General features: G+C 41.7%; 1 protein-coding gene across 2 annotated transcripts in view; it reads left to right on the forward strand.

Moving 5' to 3' along the window:
* The first annotated feature begins 293 nt into the window (after window positions 1-293).
* The window catches only part of FGF14 (fibroblast growth factor 14), a 620,647-nt gene continuing 593,809 nt past the window's right edge, over window positions 294-27,131 (forward strand). Inside the window, exons 1-2 of one of the 2 annotated variants that reach the window (XM_041731273.1) lie at window positions 8,104-8,411; window positions 10,262-10,295. Coding sequence is in view for 1 of the 2 variants with exons in the window: in XM_041731271.1 (XP_041587205.1) it covers window positions 682-889 (208 nt within the window). In the remaining variant the exon portion in view is untranslated. Of the gene's footprint in view, window positions 890-8,103; window positions 8,412-10,261; window positions 10,296-27,131 lie in introns of those variants that run through there. The other variant, XM_041731271.1, reaches the window with a different exon arrangement.

Raw genomic sequence — 27,131 nt, forward strand, 5'->3', positions numbered from 1 at the left:
TTGGAAACTGGGAGAGTGACAGGAAGGAGGAAGGGGATCTGTGGCGCTCTCTACCTACTACCAGCCTGACAAGGGGAGGGGGCACCTGGATTTGCATCTTTTCTTCGTGGTGATTGAGAACTGCAGGTTCAATCCGATCCCACTGAGCACTGGCGATTGATTATAAAAAAAAAAATCGACACAGGGCGAAGGGAGGCTCTGTCTTCGGCTGTCAGACTCGATCTCGGAGGTGGTATTGGTGTGTGTGTGTGTGCTGGTGTTTTTTTTTTTTTTCTTTTTTTTTTCTTCTTTCTTTCTTTCTTTCCTTTTTTTTTCTTCTCTCCTAGGGGCTACACAATGGCAGTCTTCTCTCAGTGAGATGAATCCTGCTTTGCCTTCTGCAGACCCACCCATCCTCATAGCGATCAAGTAAAAGGCTATGGTTTTCTCTTTGGGGATCTTTTGTGCATTACTGTTCTCTCTGATTAGTTCTGGTCTCTGTTGGGATTTCTTTGCTTTTTTGTTTGGCTTCATGCTGAAAAAGGATTTTTTTTCCAACCCTTTGGTAATAATCCAGTGGTGATCGAGGGGGATAAATCATTCACCCTGGCCGAAAAAAAACAATCACTGAGAAGTCTCAAAGAAATATACCACGTGAGGGGAAAAAACTGGGAGAAGATCCGGAATATTATCGTTTTTCCTATGGTAAAACCGGTGCCCCTCTTCAGGAGAACTGATTTCAAATTATTATTATGCAACCACAAGGATCTCTTCTTTCTCAGGGTGTCTAAGCTGCTGGATTGCTTTTCGCCCAAATCAATGTGGTTTCTTTGGAACATTTTCAGCAAAGGAACGCATATGCTGCAGTGTCTTTGTGGCAAGAGTCTTAAGAAAAACAAGAACCCAACTGGTAAGCAAAACATGCATCATGTTATGTTTTTCCTCATAATAACCTGTCTGTTGCTCACTGAGCTAGATCTGCAGTTCTGCTATGCAGGAAGGCAGGGGAAACAGAAAAGGAACCAGGACAGTGTTGCATATAGAGGTGTTGATGGATAAACAAGTAACAGCTGGATCGGCGTCTCTGAGCCCGAAAACCATGATCAGCATCTCTTGGCTGTGACACGATCCAGCACTAGGAGGGAGGAGGAAACTTTTTTTTTTTTTTTTTTAAATGTATTTGGTTGCCTATGTTTGGTGAAATATTGAAGGGCTGTGGCTTAAGGTTTTGCCCGAGGCAGCTGAAGCTTCGGTAGTTGCCAGGAGAAAGAACCAGGAGCTCTCTTCACTTCTGCTGCAGGTTCAGGGACGTAGCTAGGTGCCGAGGACCTGCTCTAGACTTTCCGGTTAGCTTGCACGATATTCGCCACCCCGTCACCTTTACCAAAGTAGAAGAGGCCCTCTCCCTCGCGGCCCCGCTCCTCCGTCAGCCCCCGCCTCCCTCCCCCGTCTAGTTCTCGGTGCACGAGTATTAACTCATCCCCCGTCTGCCTCCGACACCTCCTGCCACTGGGAATACTTGAGCTGGGCTTATGCCCGGGGCAACCCCAGACGGAGACGACAAGCCCCGTCCTTCTACTGTATGCAATTTGAAAGCCCCTTTGAAAAGGCAGTGTCTAGACCCTGCGCCCGAGTCCCACGGGTGGGACGAGCGGGGCGGCGGGTCCCAGCTTCAGGCTCCGGTGATCTTGCGTCCCTATTCCGTGAGCTCCAACCGGGAAACTTGCAGTGCATTACATAAGAAATGCAAATGCAGGTGATTCGGGGAGTCGAGGCCCGGGGGTTCACTTCCCGGTATCCCAAGCTGAGGCGTCCGGGGGCGGCCGCGAAGTTGTGGGCGAGCAACCGGGGGAGGCCAGGCCGGAGGGCTGCGTGGCGGCGGCGGCGCGCCGGCGAGGAGGCTGGGCGCAGCCAGTCTGCGAGCCGCGCGCGGGCAGCGGGGGTGTGCGGCGTCCCCGGGCTCAGTTCAGGCTGGGGAGGGCCCGGGGGCCGCTGTTTGTGTCTGGGGCTGCGTTGGGGGGCGGGGGCGGGGCCCCGGGCGTCCCGCAGTGGCCGCCCGGGCGCCGGAGGCTCCTGACGTTGGCACTGCGGTGTAGTAGATCATGGCTCCCCGCGGCCGCCCTGACACCCCGAGCTCTGCCGGGGGCTGCGCTGGCGCCCGAGCCCCGGCGGCCGGGCAGCAAGTGGCTGCCGCCTCCCAGCCTCGGAACCCAGCAAACGCAGCGTAGCCGGGGCGGCTGGCTCCCAGGGGGCTGCCGTCTGCGGGTGCCCGGAGGGGAGGGGGAGGACGAGGGAGGGGGTGGGGGGCGGTAGGCGGGGATGGAGGTGGTGGGTGTGGAGGCTGAGCACCCACTGAGGCCCCACTGCTGCAGAGTAGGGAACCTGCGAGTTGTTAGACCGTCCAAAAGGGCAGGTGCTCGCTTGTGGGCGGAGGACGCCTGGGCAGTGGCCCCAGCCGGGACGTTTGGGTGGCGGTGGGTGCTCTGGGAGAGGTCTCCGCTGCCCGCGGGCGCGCCGCTGCAGTGGGCTCCGGGGCTCTGCCCTGGAATTCTCGTCACTGTGCTGTAGCTCTGCCCCTCTCTCACCGTCCCCTCCGTGCCCTCCTCCCCCTCCTCCCCCCTGCTCCCCCCTCCCCCTCCATCTCCTGTCCTTTTACCCTTCTCTCTCTCAACTCCTCAGCGTTTAGCAACTCTGAACTAATACCACCATCCTGGGCATTGCCCAAGGAGGAAGCGGGGTTGTCGCCTTACCACCCGCATTTCTTACTCAACTGTGGGGTGTACCCCCACCCCACATGAAGCCCCCCACTTGCTGATGTTTCACTGATACCTAGATCTGCAACACTATTATCTCACAGGTTAATGTGAAGACCCTTTTTGCAAGACTTACCAAAGTGGGACGAGCCGAGCGCTGCTGTCAGAAGGGAGGCTTGCTCCTCCATGCAGTAAAAATAGTGGGTTTTGAAGCCTTTTCGTGTGGAAAGATTTAGCTCCCTTCTGAGAAAGGAACAATGTAAAAGCATTTTTTTTTCTTTTCTTTTTTTTTTTTTTTTTTAGACTCGGCCATTTGTCTAGGGACCTTGAAGTTAGTCCCTCTATAGTACTGTAAAGTGGAAAAGAATTCTGCTCTGAACACTAAGTTTCCTTACTGGCCTTTATATATATATAATATATATAACATATATATATTATATATATAATGTATATTAAACAATTTTACTGGAAACACTAATCTCTCCCCCCCCATACACAGTGCAAGATATTTTTATTACACCTCCCCCACCCCACCCACTTTCATCTCTCTGGAATAAAGTAGACATTTTTCCTTTCAAGGCATTTTGGAAGGTGTCAAATGACAAATTATTTTTAGAGTAATTTATTTTGCAGCTTATGAATGCTAAAGTACTTGGGTGTGAATTGATGGGTTAATTCAAACATCATGGTGATGACAACATCACCAACTATTCTAAGGGGATAGTGTAGGCTTAGGTTGCCGGAAGTTAGAGTGCCAACCTGGGGAATGGGAGCATTTGTAAATTATTTTAAAAATGTGACATTAAAAAAAAAATTAAAAAAAAAATGTGACATTAATGTGTCATACTATCTCATCTTCTAAAAGTTTTGCTTCTTGAACTCACATTAAATCCATGCTTAGCCATTCCCTTTCAGGATTGTAGTTGGTAGGTTCCATTCTCCTTCTGCTATTAACATGAAACCTAAAATTGTTTGCAAGTTTTTGATCCCAAGATAGCAGTATAACCAAGAAGTTAATTGGGTAATTAAAATAAAACAAAGACTGAAATCTTCTTAACTGTTAAAACCAGAAAGAACAGTTGACTACTACCTATTATGTTATCTTAAATCTAAAACAAGGACAATTAACTGGTTTCAAACGAAGAAGCTCCACAGAATACCTCCAACCACCAGCACGAGGATCATGAATTTGGTGCAAAGACTTCTTAGATTAATAATTCTTCTCAATCTTTGCAAGCTATAGAATAAATCACTGATTATTCCCAATTTTTAAATTGTTCCGGTAGTTTGGTCAAGGCTCCTGGGAGGACTTTTGGAGCACTGCTATAGAGTCATGTTGGTGTGAAAATAAGTAGATAATAGAGTCATGAATTTAAGGACAAAGTTATTTATCTACCCAAAAGCTATTAGCATTTAAATAAGAGGTGTTAATTTCAAAGGTTTTTTTGGTAGTTGCTTTTATGTAAAATTTAACTAGAAAAGAACATGAAGAATATACTTGTACAATATATAGTAGGGCTTTTTAAAATAAATTACAATAGCTTAGAAGTATCCTGCATAAAAACTAAATCTACCATCTTCATAGAAACGTCCAGTGTCTCACAATATGACTATTAGCAGAAAACACACACGTATGCTTAAACGTCCTACTTTCCCGTATTTTCCTAGTAGAGCAGTAACTGTATGTTTAGAATAAATATTACCTGCTTCCACTTTCACTGTATGAGTCATGCAAGGTGATCGTATTTTAGGCAAATCGCTAAATAGGGAATACTAAATCCAAGTTTCTTATTTAGCCTGGAGGAGGGCCTGGTATGTTTCTTTAAACCAGCAATGATAGTGTAGACTGACCAACGTGTAGCAAAGGCCAGTGCGGTACCAATCTAGGTCACTAGACTTTGAGTGACAGCTGCTAAGAAATGTGGTTAGAAAAAACAATCCACGATAAAGGTAAACACTATGGTCATGTCATGGATATCTCTTTTTTTTTTTTTTTTTTTAAATCATGGATATCTTTTAGACAGATAATGTACAACAAGGAAACTACAGAGCCTCAAATATATACACCCAGTGAACCACACTCATGGCACCTCCAAACTTCTTTGGATTGATAGGGTTTTGGAAAGCACAGAATTTAGGATAAGTTATAATCAGGGATAATTTTGGATACCAGGGACAGTGAGTGGAAGGAGGGTACGAAGCAGAAGTTCAGCAGGGCACATTTAGAAAATCCCACAAACTCACAGCCCAGAGGGTCTCTTTTTCCGAACTCAGTCTTTCTGCCATATAACTTGGAGATGAAACAGGCAGGGCTTGGTAGAACTCATTGTCATTTTCTTTTTCCTACTTGATTTGGTGTCTTTCAGCTCTGCTTTTGCCTTTCACTAAAGCTGTTTTAGGTGCCAAAAACATCTGGTACGCCTGTTACTCATTTAAATATATGTTATTCTTTTAAAACTACTTGCTTTACATGTAGGGCTGTCATGGCATTTTAGAAGTGGGAAAATAGGGAGAGGCGGAAGAGAAATGAAAGTAAGCATGTTTTACTCCTTCCCCTTGTCAGCCTGCCGACTCATCCTGGTTTCCTCTAGAACTGGGTGAGCCACCCTGGGCCACAATCTCTGCATTTCTAAACACTGAGGTGTATCAAAAGGAGGCATCAAATTCAGACTGCATGGCTGGAACACCAAACAGGTGTGAGGTTCTCCTTCTGACATGCTTGCCTTTAGAGCGGGATTCCATGCAATTGGAGCTGCCCCTGGACTCTCTCCAAGAAGCTTTAGTTACTGAAGTAGCAAAATGAGTTTGCAGAGCAGGGGCACTTCATGAGCGAAAGGACTGCATTGTAGATAGGTTTCCAAGTATCAACTTGTTGGGAGACTGGATTTTTCTTTTTTTGAAATTATATCCGAGTTAACAGGTGTGAAATCCAATGCATGATAATCTCAATTTGGCTTTAACAATGAGGAAGACTTTGGCTGTACCCATATCCAGCCTATTCTCATCTTGGCATCTAAAACCGTGAATATTTGTTCAAATAATGCAATGCCTTCAGAAGGTACTAAAGGTAGTGCTATACTATATTTAACATTTCCCACATGAAACCATTTCTTTAAAAATGTTCAAACCCCAGTCTTCTCCGTTTTAGCAACACAAACACTGGGGACTTTTGTGGTGTTTCTATACATATGGCAACCAGGACAACAATCAAAGTTTTCACTCCTTTGTACATTTTGGCATCATAACTCCCTCAATTGACTCATAATCCTCCTATAAATACCATGTCGATGTCTCAAAATGGAAGCATTTATTCAAAATAGTTTCTTATGCCTTAAGGCGAGACAGTTGGGATTAAACAGTATGTTTGAAGCTCCTCTATTAAGACCCTACTCCCTGCCTCCTGTTAAATTTTAAACCAGACGTTGCCTTGTAGTGTCTCTCTTCTCAGCAAAGCCTTTGAGCTTCACCTTAGGGTCATCTCCAGGAGGGACTGTGGGTCAGGGAAACACTACTGACACTTCTACCTGCCCAGTGCCATAGTCTCTGTTCTTTTTTTTTTTTAATTTTTTAATTTTATTTATGATAGTCACAGAGAGAGAGAGAGGCAGAGACACAGGCAGAGGGAGAAGCAGGCTCCATGCACCGGGAGCCCGACGTGGGATTCGATCCCGGGTCTCCAGGATCGCGCCCTGGGCCAAAGGCAGGCGCCAAACCGCTGCGCCTCCCAGGGATCCCCCCCATAGTCTCTGTTCTTTAAGAGTTCGTGTCCCACATACCACATGGAGTTTAAGCGCCGAATCTGAGCACTGAACAGGGAATTTTGAGGGAGGCTTTCTCCGTTCCTCCCTTATGTCTGCAGAGATGCACTAATACCTTTTGCTTATTCTGCTTTTCAAGCACCAAATATGTCCTGATGTTTTTTTCCCCTATGTATTTCTCCAGTTGCTACAAATTAACTTTCTGCTTTAGTGAGAATGTAAAAGGTAGGAGGATGAAAGGAAGGAAAGTCGAAGGAAGGATCTCGGGGAGGGTCTTCCTTATTCGTGGAGGCAGAAGGGAAGCTTTTGTTTATCTCATCTCATCCCCTCAAACTAAGAAAGTCACTCGACCATTGTTGGGCACTATTGCCTTCGTCATTGTTCCCTGAACTTTGGTTATGATGCGTAGCAGGTCTTCAGTAGGCTTACTAAATGAACTGACAGCGGAAAATAGGATTCTTTGCGAAAGCTAACCGCGGGAATGCAACTTAATAGTTGGCATCATATGATGCCGCGGGCATCATAACTTAATAGTTGCTTAAGTTCACTTAATGCTTTACTCCTTCCCCACAGCGCCAACCAGGAATTTGGTTTCTTGATGATGGAACAAAGAGAAGGAGAAAGTTGTTGGTGGACTTCTAGCTCTTCCTCCCATGGTACAGCATCCGGAGGCTCGGTTCGCTGATATGCCCTAGGCCCGCGGCTTATAATGCCTCCTTTCTAAATCTCAAAACTTGGGGCCTTCCTCAAAAAACAAAAAATAAAAAAAATAAAAAAATAAATAAAACAATGCCCAAGAACCTCCTGGCACTCTCAGCCCTGAGCAGCCCCTGGTAGGGCACCATCCGCTTCCCTGGGCAGGAGCCCCCTTCCTTTTCTTTTCTAATCTTAAATTTGCTTCTCCTGAAAAAGGAAGACGTTCCACAACAACAGTCCCGACACTGAATTGTTCCTCTTTACTGAACCCCTTTATCCGGGAACTGGGACCCTCCCTTGGGGTGTATTTTTGCCCTGGGGGTGGGGGGAGGGGACAGCAGCTAACCGGCCTCCAGCTCCTTGCTCTGCAAAGAGGTGCCTCCCCCCTCGATATCTTCTTCCCTCCGGTCTGAAAGCAGTCCTCTGCAAACTTGTCAGCTCCCTGCCATCCCGCGGCCACGCCGACGTATTTGGCTCTTGCTGTCTGGAGCCGCCTCCACGGCGGAGGGCGCTGGGCCCAGAGGCCCAGGCTGGGGGCGCGGGGCGTGCGGGGGCAGGGCGGGCGGAAGGCTCCCGCTCCCGCTCCCGCTCCCGGAGCTGCTCGCCGCCGCTCTGCGCCGCTCGGATCTGCGTCCGGCAGTCGGGCTCCCGCGCCCGAAGCCCCGCCGCCTGCGCGCCCTCGGGTGTGACGCGCCGACCCGGCTTCCGGGACCCGAGACCAGGCGCTCCTCGCCCCAGAGCGCTGGGGGCTCGGCATCGCAATGCGGCGGAAGCGGCCCGTCCGAGCCGCCGTAGCGCGGGAAGCCGCCGTTGTCACAGAGATGACCTCCGACCCCGGGGCGTCTACGGGGACGCGTGGCCTGGGCGTCCGTCGCCATGGAGACCAGACGGCCCGCAGGCCGTGCAGGCGGCGCGTTTGCGGCCCCTCGGCAGGCGTCCACGCAGGGGCGCCCCGGAGCACCTGCCTGAGGGCTGCGGAGAGCGTGGTCCCGGCCCACAGGTGGCCGCCTCCTCCACGCCACCCCTCCACGCGCCGCTGGGTGCAGAGGCGCAGCGACTCGGCTGGAGCAAGCAGCTGGCTTGTGGGGCATCGCACCCCGGCCCGGGACTCGGAAGAGGAGCCGCGTGGGGCTCTCAGCCTCCCCACTAGCTGGCGGGGCCCGGACTGGCTCCTGAAGTTCCCCCGGCTTCAGATTCTTCAACCGCAGTGTTGGGATGATCTCAGGTCAGCCTCAGCTCCTGTGCTCCAGGCTTCTGCAAGCCCTCACCCGGTCCGGGCTCTAAGGGAGCTCTTCCCGCTTCCCTGCACCTTCCCGAGCTCCGCTGAGTGTCGTTACACTGTATTCTAAGGTCCGACGCCAGGAGAGACGGGCCGGAGGGCCGGAGGGCCGCGGGGGACATCCCTCACCGCGCAGGGAGACGCTGGGCCACCAGCTGGCCTCCAGTTGTAGACAAGCAGCAGCTTTGAGCCTGGGAAGGAGAAACACGTGACATTTGCATTTTACATTTGGTGGCACTACCAAGAGCTCTTCATGCATTTTGTAGAGTTGTGTGGTGGGTGCTGAAGCACACAGCATTCTCTTCTAACCATTACAGTCTCCAGATGCCCTTTCCTACCTGCTCTAGAAGTGCGGTGGGGAGGAGCCTCTCTGCCGGCTCTGTCCTCCCGCCATTGGGGAGAATCACGGGCATTTTGAGTCTTAAAATTGGACTGTATGTTTAGAAGTTGAAAAAGACTATTTGGATCATACAGTAATGCAAAAACTCACTAGTTTACAAAAGAACAGCTGGATCCAAATTGATGGAATAAGTAAAGGTGACCATGCAGATGGCTTTCCACTTTTAACAGATTTTGCGTTGGCCTAATTTCCAAATAGTCTCCCCCACTTTTCTTTTTTTTCCTCCCTTCTGAGGAGAATTGCCTTCCTGGAGTTTGCTTTTCAAAGAAATGTCCTTCATTTCCTGGAGAAGACTGGGTAGAACATTTACGCCTCAAAGGCACAGGGAAAGAATGCAAGCTCCTCCAAGAGGGCTTGTTTCCTAAATCTAAAATTTTACAATACCTACAAGCTTTGACAGATCAGCAGGGGAGGTTTGGGTATTGATACAAATGATAGATGGCTTTTGGATTGCTTCTAGAGCTACATTTCTGTTCTGTTCATACATTTCATTTATGTTTACAAGAACATTTCTGTTCTTGTAAAGTCTGAGTTTATAAGACAAGGACAGTTCTTCTTAATTCCTCAAAGAACTGGGTTGCAACCTGTATGACTTCAAAGGGCTGACCAGGTGATCAACTACATTTGCTTCTTTAGGTCCGGGAGAAGATCTTCAACTAAGATGGAAATCAAAAGATTCCTGTGTTCTAGATTTAGAGCTGTTTGTCTATTTTTCTTTCCACCCGGTTACATAGTTTCATTTAGCTTAGGAGAGAAGGCCTAATCAAAAGTTTTCATGAGGTTCTGAATATCAGCCTCCAATATCAGCAAACTGATAACCATATAGCTCCTTAAAAGGATCCTTTTGAATATCTTGTCAAGTTTCAGCTGGGACAACCAGTAAATATTCCTGGCAGTATTGAACAATCTATTGGATACAAGAGGCATTCCCAAAGAAGGTGCAAAAGATACTGCTCTCTCAAGATCCAGAGTCATTCCCAAAGATAGCCAAAATCAAGACTGACACAATTGCCTTGAGAGCTGGCAATAGTCTGTAAGACACTAGCCACAAGTGGAGTGCAATAATTTATTTCTTTGACACAGAGATTACAGGCAGGGGGAGTGGCAGAGGAAGAGGGAGAGGCAGACTCCTTGCTGAGCAGGGAGCTTGATTCAGGGCTTTATCCCAGGACCCCAGGATCATGACCTGAGCCAAAAGCAGATACTTTCCTGACTGAGCCACTGTCTGCCTATATTTTGAGGGCCTGCAATCTGATGGTTGCCAAGCCAGGTTCTGAGGATACAAAATGAGACAAATAAGAAGGCAATAGCTGTCCTTGAGAGATAAAGGATCAATATCCAACGCATCTTGAAAAGGAAGGGATAACATGAACTTTTACCTTTCTTTCTTGACCAGGCACTATAGACAGAGATCCAGGAGGCTGATTCTGGTAAGAATTTTCACCCTTCACTGGCTTCTGTCAATTTTCCCCTGATCACTTTTCCAAAGCTCCAGAGTTAGGTGGGTTTGAGGTAGAGAGTGAAGCTGGGGTATCTACCAGAATTTAGCAACGTTTTTAATTTTAGTTTCCCCTTGGCTGTTTAAGGGAATACTGCTAGCAGTTTACTGGAGAATCCCTTGGAATCCCGTCAATCCTGAAAGGGGCCCATGTGGGGGCCTTCTTTTGGTGGTAGATATAGGGGCCTCTGGATATAGGCCATTATAGTCTGGGTAGAGGCAGATTTTTGTTTATGGTCCTGTAGTCTATTTAGAGTGGAAAGATAGCACAGATGGAGGATTACTGAGGTCAAGGAGGGTAGCAGGGAGTAGTAGAGTCATTTCATTCTCATAATCTTTTTAGGAACCTCTTATATCCTTAATTATTTATTAGCTTTTTGCAATGAATCTTTCCATGAAGGTGTTTTGGACTTTTGAAGTCTTTCAGATTCTTCTGCATGCCAATCAAAATAGGTCTCCCATTTTGTTTGTTTGATTCAGGAACACTTACTTCTAAAGCATTTAAAAATTTTTTCATTTATTTATTCATGAGACACACAGAAAGAGAGAGAGAGAGAGAGAGAGAGAGAGAGAGAGGTAGAGACACAGGGCAGAGGGAGAAGCAGGCTCCATGCAGGGTGCCTGACATGGGACTCGATCCCAGGGCTCCAGGACCACGATCTGGGCCGAAGGTGGCGCTAAACCACTGAGCCACCCGGGCTGCCCAGAACACTTACTTTCAAGTTCACTTTTAAAATAAATGATCTTTTCTAATTGGAATGTTCCCCATAAAGGCCATTTTAAATCTAGACTGTCTTGGTAAGATCTGGCCATTTTTGTAGATACCTACAACTTTGGGGACCATAGTCCTTAGACATAAAATAAACATTTGTGCTGGAAGATGGCATACTTGATTCTTTGGAACTTGAGGATCCCATTTCTTTTGCGAAGCTTTGGGTCTCCCAGAGCCAAATGTTTAAGAGGTACATGCCATTGGGTTGGGAATTTTGTGGTGTTTTACTGTGTGCCTTGTTGCTCACACATTTTCTTGACATTGGCAGATGGCCTAGTGTCAATCTAACCCATTCTGTGATCAATTTATCCTAGCACAGGAGTCTTCCAGTTAGGTGGTAAACACTCTAAGAGCTTTTGGGCATTTGACCTGTGCTCACCAATTCTGTGATTTTAGCTTCTGAGATTCCCATTAGCAATAGATCTATTATTTCTCTCACAAAAAAATGTCGGGGATCCCTGGGTGGCGCAGCAGTTTGGCGCCTGCCTTTGGCCCAGGGCGCGATCCTGGAGACCCGGGATCGAATCCCACATCAGGCTCCCGGTGCATGGAGCCTGCTTCTCTCTCTGCCTGTGTCTCTGCCTCTCTCTCTCTCTCTGTGACTATCATAAAAAAAAAAAAAAAAAGTAATGAAAAAATGTCTTTATAGTGGTGGATACCTTAACGGCTTTTAATAGTCTAGCTTGCACCTGCTTAGATTTTGATGTGTCATTGGTTGGAAAAGGCTGAATTTCTTGTCTTCATTTCCCCAAGTTTCCTAGCAGTTTGTGCTGTGAACTTACCTTAAAGCTTTGTGAGTCTTCCCCCCACCCCAGGCTGCCATCTTTCTTTCTTTAGATAGAGGGGTAACCACTATTTTCCTTTCAAATAATCCATCATAATTCAGCCATACTTACTGTTTCTGCCTGCCTGTCCACAGTTCCTGAGACTTGTAAGGAACCCCTCAAAGTTTCCTACCTTGTAGATGAGTTTGGCCACAAACTTAAATGTTGTAGCTCACTAAGTCTCACTGCAAAAAACCTGGAGTCCCTCATACCTCAATTTTCCAACTGGAAGAATTAAGATGAATAAATTTGAGTAGCTCAGAATGCAAAAGAAGCAGAGCTTGATCAGAGAGAAACTTATCAGAGCAGCCAGAGAGGCGGCAAATAAAATGGCTCTCTGGGTACATTTGCGTGCTTCTAGAAGCCATCCCGGAATCTTTAGCAGCTGTCTTCAGGTCTCATCTCATTGCCAAAACTGGCAATTTGCAAAACGAAAACAATTTAGTAATCAGTCTGATGTCCTTTCTTCAAGGGAAAGCAATCCTTGGTTGGGGGAGTACAGTGCTCTTGAGTAGTTGGAACATTATTCCCAAGGAATTTGGGGAAAATATGAGTTTTAAAAAACATTAGAAGAGGCCATGTGGAAGCAGGCATGATTGGCTAGGAGGTTAGGGATTCCCTTATAAGGACAGCAGGTCCTATTTTCTAAGGTAAGGTAAGCTAGCTAAAGCTGAGTTGGAGGTTTGTGATTTGTATATGTTAGATTTCTTTGATGGGTGTTTCCCATTAACTGCAGGCTCACTCAAGTTTGGATTTGTGATGTGGGCCAGGTTGCAGGGCCTGCCTCCATTTTGTGGGTCCTGATATACAAATTAACTTTATCAGGGCTTGTGAACAGATCTTGTGTTCTGTGACATGGTCAGATCTACTGTTAAGACAATTGCTATGGTGGACAGTGTGGGTTAAAATAACTTTGAATGGGGGCAAGATTGAAGGTAGAAAGTCCACAAAGGAAGCAACTGAAGTAGAAGTGGCAAGGTCCAAAACAAGCCAGTGACAGGGGCTGGACTGGAAGGAAGTGCAGTCTCTCTACCGCAGTGGCTAATGTGAATTTGGGAAGGAAGAAGAGGGAGGAATCTAGAATGTTTTGACCATAGGTTTTTGATTTGGATGACTCCTGTTCGCCAGTAGCATTCCTCCATTTCCTTGAAACACGAGGTAAAAACTTAGCTCTCTTTAGGCTCTTCATATCAAAGAGCTGTGGTAGTGAAAGTAGAAAACTGACAAGTTTCTCTTTTTAGATCAAAACTTAAATAGGCAGTTCTAGGAGAGTTGTTATGGGATAAAGAGTTCATTTTCTTCACTTCAAACCTGGAAGTCCTCAGGGATGGAAAAAAATGCTTTACAATGAAGAAAAGTCAAGAAGTTTTTTTCATGATAATATGTAGTTCTTTGTCAGTAGTAGATGTTTTTGTACACAATAGCTTGTTCAGTTTGAGGAGTCCATGAGTACAATTAAAAGCCAAGTTTTCCAATTAACTATTCAGGCCTGGCAAGAAAAGGAAGTGTGAACTTTATTGAATTTACATATGTAAGTGTGCGCACCTGCTTTTTAGATAGAAAAGAATGTAGTTGTAATTAAAATGCTTTTTTCCCCCTATAACATTTTGTTGTCTACACAATTACAGTGGATCACTGTAACCTTTTCAGGAATGCTGCCTTTTAGATAAAGTGTAGTTTGGGAGGGATTGCAATCTCTTTTTTTTCCATTTCCTATGTGGAGCACAGGGTACACTACTGTTGTACTTCAAGAAAGAAGAAATGTGAGAATAAGACTTAAAAAATTAAAATAATTGTAGGGCTTTTAAGAAAAATAGCCAGCTATTTTAAAGTCTGAAACTCATCTTTGGTGTGTTACTGTTGTACACCAGGTATTGTAGTTCTTAAGCAAAGGAAAGATCTGTTTGCCAGAAGGCCTGAGTCAGTTCTTTAAATACTCAGTAATCACCATTCTGCTTCAACATTTTACTGGTGGACCAGATTTTTTTTTTTCAAAATGCCATTTTTTGTTTGCTAAACATAGTTTTATTAAATAAATTTATTTTTTATTGGTGTTCAATTTGCCAACATATAGAATAACACCCAGTGCTCATCCCATCAAGTGTCCCACTCAGTGCCTGTCACCCAGTCATCCCCACCCCCCACCCATCTCCCCTTCCAACACCCCTAGTTCACTTCCCAGAGTTAGGAGTCTCTCATGTTCTGTCTCCCTTTCTGATATTTCCCACTCATTTTTTCTCCTTTCCCCTTTATTCCATTTCACTATTTTTTTTAAATAATAAATTTATTTTTTATTGGTGTTCAATTTGCCAACATACAGAATAACACCCAGTGCTCATCCCGTCAAGTGCCCCCCTCAGTGCCCGTCACCTATTCACCCCCACCCTCTGCCCTCCTCCCTTTCTACCACCCCTTGTTCGTTTCCCAGAGTTAGGAGTCTCTCATGTTCTACCTCCCTTTCTGATATTTCCCACTCATTTTTCTTCTTTCCCCTTTATTCCCTTTCACTATTTTTTATATTCCCCAAATGAATGAGACCATATAATGTTTGTCCTTCTCTGATTGACTTATTTCACTCAGCATAATACCCTCCAGCTCCATCCACGTCGAAGCAAATGGTGGGTATTTGTCATTTCTAATGGCTGAGTAATATTCCATTGTGTACATAAACCACATCTTCTTTATCCATTCATCTTTCAATGGACACCGAGGCTCCCTCCACAGTTTGGCTGTTGTGACATTGCTGCTAGAAACATTGGGGTGCAGGTGTCCCGGCGTTTCGTTGCATCTGTATCTTTGGGGTAAATCCCCAACAGTGCAATTGCTGGGTGTTAGGGCAGATCTATTTTTAACTCTTTGAGGAACCTCCACACAGTTTTCCAGAGTGGCTGCACCAGTTCACATTCCCATCAACAGTGTAAGAGGGTTCCCTTATCTCCGCATCCTCTCCAACATTTGTGGTTTCCTGCCTTGTTAATTTTCCCCATTCTCACTGGTGTGAGGTGGTATCTCATTGTGGTTTTGATTTGTATTTCCCTGATGGTCAGTGATGCAGAGCATTTTCTCATGTGCTTGTTGGGCATGTCTATGTCTTCCTCTGTGAGATTTGTGTTCATGTCTTTTGCCCATTTCATGATTGGATTGTTTGTTTCTTTGCTGTTGAGTTTAAGAAGTTCTTTATAGATCTTGGAAACCAGCCTGGTGGGCCAGATTGAAAACAGTAGCCCAGTTGGCTTGCTCCTCCTCTATTATCCAATGACTTGACCTGTTTCCTAGGAATTTGCATTTTTCACTGATTTTTTTTTTTTTAAAGATTTTTTAAATTTATTCATGAGAGACAGAGAGAGAGAGAGAGAGAGAGAGGCAGAGACACAGGCAGAGGGAGAAGCAGGCTCCATGCAGGGAGCCTGACGTGGGACTTGATCCTGCGTCTCCAGGATCTCCAGGATCTCCAGGATCACACTCTGGGCCCAAGGCAGCACTAAACTGCTGAGCCACCTGGGTTGCCATTTTCACTGATTTAATTACATTCTCTTTTACGTTGAAATTTTCCACTCAAATGCCAAGTTAGTGACATAAAATTCCTCCTATATCATATATATAGTAATGGATATGAAATCCTGGAAATACTTTTAACGGAGTGGATAGTAAATGTTAGAACTATTTTAATGATGCAGTAACAAAAAATGAAAAAAGTGAATTTTAAAAGGATAGAAATTTTGCATCATTAGTACTTATTATTGATTCTCTCTTTTCTAATTATATTTCTGTCTGAAATCTTGGGAATAATCTTAAAGAGCACAGTTCTGAGGTGATTCTGTGGCACATGCACCTTTATGGAACATTAAACCAGTGGTATATAAGAGTGTGGCCTAATCTGCAGAACCATGAAGTTTGATCCCTGTTCTTTGCTTTGTCCTTTACCAAAGTGCTTTTCCATCTCTGAAAATTCACCCTTTGTCCCACTCTGCCTGTATTTGTGCTATCATACTTGAAATTTTGTCCTTTCACATATTTCCTTGAGGCATGCCTTTCAAAAGTTTTGTTCTTAATTTACTCTTCTGGCAAGGTTGGGATTAGCATTCTATTGGATCTTCAACTTTCACATGTAGTATATGAGGAAAAAAAGGCAAAAAAGACTAACAATACAGTTGTCAGAGAGTAAATGAGATACATGTATTTTGACTTGAGACGTTCACCAAAAGTGGCATTTATTTGACTTAATTTTTTTTCTGGACTTTAAATAGCATGTAAAAAACTGTGATATGGATCTCTTGCTTCTTAGATTATATAATAAAATGACTTTTGGATGATATTATTGTAATAAATATTCTACCTCACATTCCCACTAATGAATGCACCTTAAAGTTACTGGAGATTTTTTTTTAAAGATTTTATTATTTATTTATTTATTCACAAGAGACACAGAGAGAGCGAGAGAGAGGCAGAGACACAGGCAAAGGGAGAAGCAGGCTCCATGCAGGGAGCCCGATGTGGGACTCGATCCTGGGACTCCAGGATCAGGCCCTGGGCTGAAGGCGGTGCTAAACCGCTAGAGCCACCTGGGCTGCCCAAGTTACTAGATTTATAAAAGCATATTGCTCTCCTACTTTAACAGAAATATTTTGAATTACTTTGAATCTGATGTTATCACTATCTCTAAATAAATGATTACGACTGAAGAGAACGCTTTCTATGTATGACATAACTTACCTATATTACCTAATTAGTTCTCATAACCACAGGTAAGAATTTTTCTTATAACATGAGTTTGAACTATATGGGTCCAATTGTATGTGGATGTTTTTCAATAAATCCATTGGAAAAATTTTTTGAGATTTCTGACAGTTGGAAAAAAGCTTGCAGACAATGGTTAGCCTAGAAAGACTGAAAAAATTGAGGAAAAAGTTAGGTATTATGATAAGAATATAGTATATTATACATATAACGTACAAAATACGTTAACCAACTGTTTACATTATTGGTAAGGCTTCCAGTCAGCAGTAGGCTATTGGTAGTTAAGTTTTTGGAGAGTCAAAAGTTATACATGGACTTTTGACTGTGCAGGGGATCAGCACCCCTAAGCTGGGTGTTGTTCAAGAGTCAACTGTATTTATCCTTAAAAGGATAAAACCCAGGTATGAAGAGGTTAAGGAAGTTGCCTGGTGGTATCTAGCTAGCAATTAAAGATCCAGGCACAAACTCAAGCAGTATTATTCCAGAATGCATACTCTTAAATCCTTGTATTGTAACTGCCTCTCTAAAGACCATGTTCAAAGAATGTGTGCAGGGATGCCTGGGTGGCTCAGCAGTTGAGTGTCTGCTTTGGGCATGGTGTGATGCCGGAATCCCGGAATCAGGTCCCACCTTGGGCTCCCTGGGTGGAGCCTGCTTCTCCCTCTGCCTATGTCTCTGCCTCTCTCTCTCTCTCTCTCTCTCTCTCTGTGTGTCTCTCATGAATGAATAAAGTCTTTAAAAACAAACAAAAACAAAGAATGTGTGCATACCTGGCCAGCATGTTTTAGTGTGTCTGTGAATCATTATATCCTGAAACTAAAAGAGACCGTAATATATTCAGTATTTGGATATTTAGAACTTATAATGCTTTTTTTATGGAGCATAATTTACACCTTAAAACACCAGTTCTTAACTGTATTGTTTGAAGTCTTTTGACTATTGTATCCTTGTAACTAGTGCCCCAGTCAAAACATAGAACATACCATCACCCCAGAAAACCCTTTCCCTGTTCTATTCTGTTTCCATCTGGGACTCTCCTAAGAAGCAGCCACCATTCTGATGTCTCTCACTTAAACTTAGCATGCAGTAGAACCTCATATTATAAAATCATGGTGTTCTCACACTTTTGAGTTTGCTTCTTTCACTCACCATTTTGTTTTTAGATTTATCCATGTCATTGCATGTTAGATGTGTATAGAATGTGATGTGATAGCTTTTGTTTACTTTTTTTTTCCTGTAAACTAGAAACTCCTAATTGAACAGACTTACTTTAGTTAACAGGCAGAAGTTGTCCACAACTACAAAGGATTTGAGAGTTGACCCAGTTTGCAGGCTAGCAAGTTAGCCTGCCCCAGTTACATAGATGCTGGCTGAAGACAGGTGACTCCTGGGTCAGAGATAAAGGACTTTATTACTCAGGACACAGCAGGCAGCATGAGCTTCATGTTCTCATTGATTCCTCTTGTCCCCAAATCCCCCAGGAGCAATGCTGAGTGACCCAGGTAGATGCTTGTGCATGAGGTTTATGTCATGGCTGAGGAACTCCAGTGTTAGACAATCCCCAATCTTTTAAGGAGTGTCTAGCAAAGCTGCCCAACCTTTGCCCCGCAGGGAGGTATTATTTTTATTTTCCTGGTCAGGAAACAAATCTGTCTTCTAACCTGGAAGGAGGCATTATCCCTGGATTCCAAGGTTGTAGTATCCTTGCAAAGAGTCTGAGATAAAAGCTGCTACAAGACATGCTACAAGACTTATCCCATGGATAAGTTGTCATTTAAATCTATTTCTGAAAAGCAAAGCTTTCTTCCCTTTCTGTTTCTCTTAGGACTGCTGTTCTTGTTGTTCCAAAGATGAAGTTAGTCTATAGAAAAATGTCTGATATTTGTGAATTCAAAAGTGATCCTGAGGTTTTGAGAAGATAGATGGTATATAATCCTATACAATAATCTTATCAGTATTTATTAAATGGGATGTGGTATATTCTCTATTAGTTACTGAAAGGGATTTAAAACATCCTGTAAGGATTTGGTCCTTGGCCCATCAGTATGTAAGCTAAATGTATGGAGAATATGAGAAATGAAGGAGTCCTGAACAACTGAAGGCTAACTGGAGTGCTGTAGGACACACCTGTGGGATTTCAGAGAAAGAAAGGGATATCTTTTAGACAAGTGTGACCTTAGCTGAGTCTTGAATGCATTGTCTCACCTGGCGGGAGAGACAAGTATATTCTTGGCAGGGGGAGTAATAGGAGTGCAAGTCAAAGGCTGAGGGAAAGGTATATGTCTGGTGATTTGTGGAAATGTTAATCAAATCATATTTTTTAAGATTAGAGGAATCATAATTTGGAGTCCAAAAGCCTGGCAGAGGAGTTATACTGGATGTGGTAAAAATTAGTGAACTAGAGAATGTTTCTGCAGCAGGGAGTCACATGCTTGAGAACTGCTGTGGTACTGTTGGAAAGTGCAACTGGTGGAGCTGGTTGTGGGAGGGTAGCACTAGGAGGAGGCTTTCATAATAAAGCAGTCAATCGAAGAAGTGTCCTTTCTTATTTGGAGATGGGAAACAGGAACTCTGATTAAGGGATGGTTCTGAGTATGGCTGAATAACTAGCTGGCGAAGTATCCCTCATTGCTTGGAAGGAGACATACCAAAGGCACACGGAGACACTGTAACAGGAAGGCCATTGCTTCCTCTGAACTTGGAGGGATGGCTAAGATAAAAGGTGTAAACGGGAGAAAGCAATGTCATTGGGGAGGCTCAAGTCAGCTTCAGTCTGCTCCTTGAAATCAATGATGATATGCTGAGAACGTGGAACAGGAAGTGTAGCAAATATGGTGTTAAAGTTACATGTCCCTGATACATAGATGAACATGTGTCATACATGTCTTACATAATTTGAGGCCAGATCCCAGTTTGAATTCTCTAGCTCTAGTAGCTTTATTGGCTCTCTAAATAAGGTGGGACTGAAACACAGTGTTTTCAAGGTGAAGTATTGAGCAACTCTGTAGTACCTATGTACTCATTACAGCAATTTATTTCTCTGCAAAATGATATTTTCCAGTGAAACACCACAATGGGAAGGGCTAGAATGTCATGGGCTATTTGGATATAAAGCTATTTGGGTATTTCAGCAATGTGAACCACATTTTTTTCCTGTAAGAGTCCTGGTACAATGTGCTGTTCTGGCTCTAGTGGTGAACATGTGTTTTAGTAACCCTTAATGACCACTAGTGGATCAGAGGTTAGTGGGGAGCTACATTCTTCTTTCTTTCTTTCTTTCTTTCTTTCTTTCTTTCTTTCTTTCTTTCTTTCTTTCTTTCTCCTTTTTCTAATTTAAGGTTTTATTTATCTATTCATGAGAGACAGAGAGAGAGAGAGGCAGAGACACAGACAGAGAGAGAGGGAGAAGCAGGCTCCATGCAGGGAGCCCGACGCGGGACTCGATCCCGGGACTCCAGGATCACTCCCTGGGCTGAAGGCAGGCACTAAACCGCTGAGCCACCCAGGGATCTCCACATTCTGCTTTCTGTTATAAAATTTGAATTGTGTTTTATGGCTTAATACCTGTTCCTTGCATGTCTTTATAAACTGGTATTTTAAGGAAGATAACTTTTATTAAAATAAGAGTCTTAATTAAATTACTAATGACTATTCAACCTTTATAAAAATGTACCTAGTAAGGCCTTAAAAGCAGCAAGTTCAGTTTCTTTGATTTAGAACTAGGATCTTTGCTAAAGGTCACAGTATTTAAGAGTGATACTTATGGGATCACAAGCATAATTTATATAAGAGGGGGAATGGGTTCATTTTAGATGGTGATAGCAGTACTAGATGCATCATGGTAGGAGCAAACTGGCATCATAAACCTGAATTCTGTCATTTCTGTGAGTTAGTGCATAACTGAATTAATAAAAATCTTCCCAAAATAGGATAAAGGTTAATAGTTGTACAATGTGAATATTGTCAGAATATTGCAGAGTTAATAAGTAAAGGCCTAAGTGTTGTATTAGCATAGCTTTGGATAAAAAATTAAAATATACACCCTTTGCATATAAAGATGCTACTTCAGAATTCACATTGTGCTTTATGGATTGGCATAGATATGCACACTTTCTTATCTAGTCTTTCTGGTGCCCACTAACAAGGATTTGTGAGAGCCTTGAGAAAGGACATTAGAGTCATTGAACTGACTCTGAATCGTAACCTTACTCTCTTCTTGGTGTGATCCAAAGCAGAAGGAGGCATCAACTCTGTGAAATCTTGGTGACAGTTTTTGCCTGACTATGCCTTTCCTTTCATTTTAACAATTTAAATGTAAGGCAGTTCCTTGACCCTTTCTTTCTTGTGTTCTTTTAAATTTGTAATTGGTAGAAATGCTTTTTAATATTATTGTAGATTTCATTATGAGTTCTTCTTATCTCCTCTTCAGAATTATAAGAAAATTAAGGAAAATGGTAGAAGTTGGTACTGTTAGGCAGCCCCGGTGGCTTAGGGCCGCCTTCAGCCCAGGGTGTGATCCTGGAGACCCAGGATCGAGTCTCATGTCAGGCTCCCTGCATGGAGACTGCTTCTTCCTCTGCCTGTGTCTCTGCCTCTCTCTCTCTGTGTCTCTTATGAATAAATAAATAAAATCTTAAAAAAAAAAAAAGAAAAGAAGTTGGTACTGCTAATAAACATGGCAATACAGGTACAAGGGACTTTGAAAATGGTGTAAGAGTAACTTTTAGGTAATACACATTATATTTATTTCCTAATTGCTATATTCCATTATGGTAAAATGTCCATATTTTGAGCTGCTGAATAGTGAGTGATATTCTGTTTTAACTAAATTGTGGTTTGAATTTTTTTAATTTACAGGGAAAATGCTAAGTGTGTTGAATATATTTATGGAATGTATGCTAGGCATTTTAGCTTATTGCTAAATCCTGGATGTTTGTATACGTTCTCAATATGTAGGCCAGTACAATCTTTTGCCCAAGAGAGCTGTTGGAGAAAGGTTCATATTAACAGCATTCTGAAAGCAGAAAAAAATAGCTAAGAAGTAGGATCAATTAAAAAATAATAGGATATATATTTTGTGTTTTTAAACTTAGGATTTTGAAATTAAAAATCAAATACTTTGTATCTTCACCAGTTCATTTCATGGCTTTTCAGTTGCTTTTGTTGAGATGATATTTAATTAAGATTAGATACTAAGATCTATACCATATGATGTAATGATTGAACAGGACATTTTTAAGCATGTCTGCTTCCTAAATCAGGTTAGCTAGTCAGGCATCTTAAGGTATTGGGTAGTTAAGGATTGCTACACTATAACCAGGACTTTAAACTTCTTTCAGATAATAGGCCATGTAGGTAACTTAGAAGTAAGAGTTCCTACCTCCAAATTTATGATATGTGATTAACACTGTAGGTTCTTTTATAGGTTTCAGTGTTGTTTTTTTATTGTGATTTCCCTGTGTACTGAGAAATATTAGAGGATGAACAGAAAATAAGACATGAAAGAAAGAAATAAATAGACAATAGGACTTTAGGCTATTTAAAAATTCATTGGTAGGAAATGAACACTCTGACTTCTGTGGCTGCTGTCTTCATATGGTCAGTGTAGGAGTTTTAAGGTATCTAGCATCATTGATTCCCACTGTCTGTGGTGAAACATTCAGTAGCCCCTGAGTATCCATGGTTTTGCTTTCCAAGGTTTCAGTCGTCTTCCTGCAACCACAGACCAGAAGTGGATGATTCTTCTGACCATTGGTCGGAAGGTCAGTCGTAGTCTAACACTGTGTTCCAATGCCTACGTCATTTCCTCACTTTATCTCCTCACCTAGGCATTTTATCTCCCATCACCACAAGAAGAACAGTGAGTACAGCACAAGTAGATATTTTGAGAGACCACACTCTCACAACTTTTATTACAGTACATTGTTATCATTGCTCTATTTTATTATTATTGTTGTTAATCTCTTACTGCACCTAATTTATAAATTAAACATTATCATACATATGTATATATAGGAAAAAGCATCTATGTAGGGTTTGGTAGGGTCAACACTTTCATGCATCTACTGGATGTCTTGAAACATACACCCCACAGATAAGGTGGGGGGGGGGGGAGGCTACTGTATTTGCCAATATTTTTTTTACCTTATAATCTCCTGATGATGCTATGACTCTTCCATCTCACTTTATTAACTAACCTGCCATATAAAGGAATCTATTTTAGATGTTCTCATGCATTATTTTTTGTTTGTTTTTTTGTTTTTCCTTCAGCTACTTCATTTAATAAGGAAGGAGGAGATAATACCTTGATTCTAAGACTCCTTTTAAATTAATTACCTGTGATCACTTTGGGATGGGCTCCCAACTGGATTAGAAATTATGGTTTAATAAAAAAATAAAATATGTGGACTTATGGTATATGTCTGTAGGGCATAGCATCTAATTTCTTTTGATTAATATTGTAGGGTATAGTCATATCACAGAATAATCTTTCATTCCTGTGGTGCTGATGCTATGGGGCTAATAAGAGGGTGTGGAGGGCTTTCTGGAAAGGATCAAACCCTGACTAAGTCATGATAGATAATATCTATCATAGATAACTTCTATGAATAATTGTCTCTGCTCATTAGTTATCATTTACTCCTTTCTCTACTTAAGAAATAATATTAGAGTTAATATAAGGACATTATTAGAATAACCTTGAATATATTCTAATTATATAAAAAAATCAACCATTGACAAATATTATACTTTATTGTTAGTAATAAATTACTTGAGCCACATCATGCAGCTGATCATGGTATATGAGTGGTTCAGGCACTGTGATTAAGAACTGATATTTTAGGGATGCCTGGGTGGCTCAGCGGTTGATAGTCTAGACGCCTTAGGTCAGGGTGTGATCCCAGTCTGGGGGGATCAAGTTCTGCATCGAGCTCCCTTTGAGGAGCCTGCTTCCCCCTCTGCCTATGTCTCTGTGTCTCTCTGTATGTGTCTCATGAATAATTAAATAACTTTTTTTTAAATAAAATTTTTTTTTTAAAAAAGAACTGATATTTTAGATTTTGGTGTTTGAGGATTGGTTTCTTTTTAAAAAAATAATATTACAGTTTTTTAATAGCATTTTTAAAGAATGAAGTCCCATTTCAGGTGGTTTGATTCAATACCCAACACTTACTGAATTCCTTCTATGAAGAATGGTATGCTTGGTCCAGTGGATGATGTATGAAGACAGGATCTTAGTCTTTACAGGGGCAATAGAGGGATAAGAAGGTTGGATAAAGATAGAAGGCTACTGGGTATGGTCAGTCCTGGAGCTAAAGAAGCAGTATTGCTAGAGGTGGAGGAATGAATCGATCCATTCTCCATCATTTCTCTCCTGTTTCCTTTTTTCCTTTGCCACTGCCACTTGTGAGATTCTGCATGTTGGACTAAATGAGGGATAGATTTGGGCTGGAGTATTCCAGATAGAAGTCAGAGTCCATGGCTGTCCTTAGATAGCATTTCATGATAGGTTGGGTGCATTTTTAAGTTGAAGAATGCAGTGACAATAGTAATAGCTATAAAATAGGTCATGACTGGAAATTGTTTTTTGCCCCAGAAGGCCCACTGGAAATGGCCTTGGGGGTATTTGTGCAACTTTTTGATCTTTTTAAAATATGTTTACATGGCTATCAGTAGGTAGAATGCTTTCTGTAATATAAGAAATCCAAAATAATTGGTAGCACAAGTATAATATCATTGTAAATATATTTCTCAGATCCAGATTATGAATTATAAATTTCATTTTTATGAAAGCTATAAAGGTATAATTCACATATTTTAAAATTTACCCTTTTAAAGTGTACATTTTAATAATTTTCAAATATATTCAGATCTTGTGCAACTGTAACCATTATTACCATCTAATTTTAGAACCTTTCATTAACTTGAAAAGAAACTGTATACCTGTAGCAAGTCACTATCTCTTCCTCCCCTTATATCCTGGCAAGGATTAACTCTCTTTTTGTTTCTGTGAGTTTGCTTATTCTGGATATTTTATATATAATACATGAATTCATTCAATTAGGATAATGTTTTCAAGGTTCATCCATGTTGTAATACATATCAATACTTCATTCTGTTTTATTTTCCAGTAATATTCCCTTGTATAGATATACCACATTTTGTTTATTTATTCTTCAGATGAAGCACATTTGGGTTGTTTCATTTTTTATTACTAAAATATAATGCTGCTGTGAATATTTGTGTATAAATTTTTACTCATGTAAAAATTTCAGTTTTTTGAGGCATAGAATTGCTGGTCAGATGATAATTCTGTGTTAATACCTTGAGAGACCACCAAATTGTTTTAAAAAGTAGCTGCACAATTTTATATTTCTTCCAGCAACATGTGAGGGTTTCAGTTTCTCCCATTCTTGCCAATACTTGTTATTGTCTGTTGTTTTGATTATAGTCATCCTAGTGAGTGTGGAGTAGTATGTCATTATGGTTTTGATTTGCATTTCTTTAATGACTAATGATGGTGAGCTTCTTTTCATGTGTTTATTGGCTATTTGTATATCTTCTTTGAAGAAATATTTATTCAAATTCTTTGCCCATTTTTAACTGGATTGACTTTATTTTTGAGTTGTAAGTTGTTCTTTACATATTCTGGATACAAGTTTCTTATTAAGTACAATTTATCTATTTTTTTTTTCATTCGTGTATTTGTTGTCCTATCTAAGAAACCATTTACTAACTGAAGATTTAGTCCTAACTTTTGTTCTGAGACCCTTACACTTTGGTCTTTGGACCTTTTTGATTTTACTTTTATATATGGTGTAAGGTATGGGTCCAGCTACATTTCTTTGCTGTGAAGATTCAACTGTCCAAGAAATATTTGTGGAAAAGCTCATGAGAGTTACAAATTTCATTTTAAGTTAATGTGTAACCAAAGGACTTTTTACCATTCTTAATTTACTTTATTAAAGAATAATCTAAAGATGTCTTGATATTTCAAAGAAATGAATTTTGTTGTATATTACATGAAATTATGATAATGATACTATGAAAATTTTTGGTAGCAATGCATACCAACTTTTACTTTACTTAGTTTACTTAGTTTAGCTTATAAACACTTAAAAATTATACCCTGTGAAACTTATAAACACCTTTAAGAAATTAATACCCTTGTGAAAACAGAACACAGACTATTTATAGATATATAGAGTGAACAATTTTTATAGATATACCTTTTTTAAAAAAAGATTTTATTTATTCATGAGAGACAGAGAGAGAGAGAAAGAGAGAGAGAAGCAGAGACACAGGCAGAGAGAGAAGCAGGCTCCATGCAGGGAGCCCGATGTGGGACTCGATCCTGGGTCTCCAGGATCATGCCCTGTGCTGAAGGTGGCACTAAACCGCTGAGCCACCTGGGCTGCCCTATATTTATCTTTGATTGAAATATTGCTCTGGCTCTTCTTATCTATTTATTTGTAAAGCATGGGCATTTCATTAATATACTGACAATATGATACAATATTTACATTTAATTTGTCTACTTAGATTTAATTTTAATGCAGTGAAGGTGAGAATTCACTGTGAGATATAAATTATACTTCTTTTATTTAAATTTATTCCAGTTCACTACCTAAATATCTCGTGTGAAACCTAAACATTCCTTGATATGAATGTCATCTAAAGTTGTAACAGAACAACCCTTGCTGCTATAGCTTACTGTGCTTTGTTTAAAAAAAAAATCACCTTATTTTCTATTAGAGTTAAGATGTGTCATTATATATAGGTAGAGCCTCTCTCATAGCAGGTGAACATTCTCAGTTCTAATCATCTGAGGAAAGATTCAGACATCAACTTGAACTCTGAAAGTGGGAGTAAACTACATAGGAAAAAGAAATATCACACTCTCCCTATTGCTTCTCTTGGGTTAGGTTATTGGGTTATTAGATGTAATTAGGCATTTGGGGCAGGTTGGAAGCTTAGCAGGGGGGCATTCACGTATTGAAGTCTAAACTGTAAACAGGTAAACTATATGCTAGAATCCGGATCCATGGCATTTTATGTTGATTTTCTTCATGTTATTTCAAACATTTAATTATCTTATATTTATGTATTACAGCCTTGCCTTGGCTGTGCACTGGGAAATTAAGAGAAGAGCCGTTTACCTTTGCTTGAACTGAAGAATTTAATTTAGAGCAGCACCAGTCTTTTCTTTCTTGAAGCCATCATTGGGGAGATATCCAAAGGGGAGTTGAATCTCAGGAGTCATGGTTAAGGATATAAAAGGCCTAGCTGGCTTTCCAGTGAAAGCTTTGGGAAATCTTGGTGTTAGTTTCTAAGGAATAGAATAGGTTTTCCCTCCAAGGGAAATTCCTCCAAAGGAAATTCCCTCCAAAAAGGTAAATTTTTTTGATGATATAAAAAAATGTTTTATTTTCAA

This window comes from Vulpes lagopus, chromosome 16 (assembly GCF_018345385.1).
Source record: "Vulpes lagopus strain Blue_001 chromosome 16, ASM1834538v1, whole genome shotgun sequence".
NCBI classification, from domain to species: domain Eukaryota; kingdom Metazoa; phylum Chordata; class Mammalia; order Carnivora; family Canidae; genus Vulpes; species Vulpes lagopus.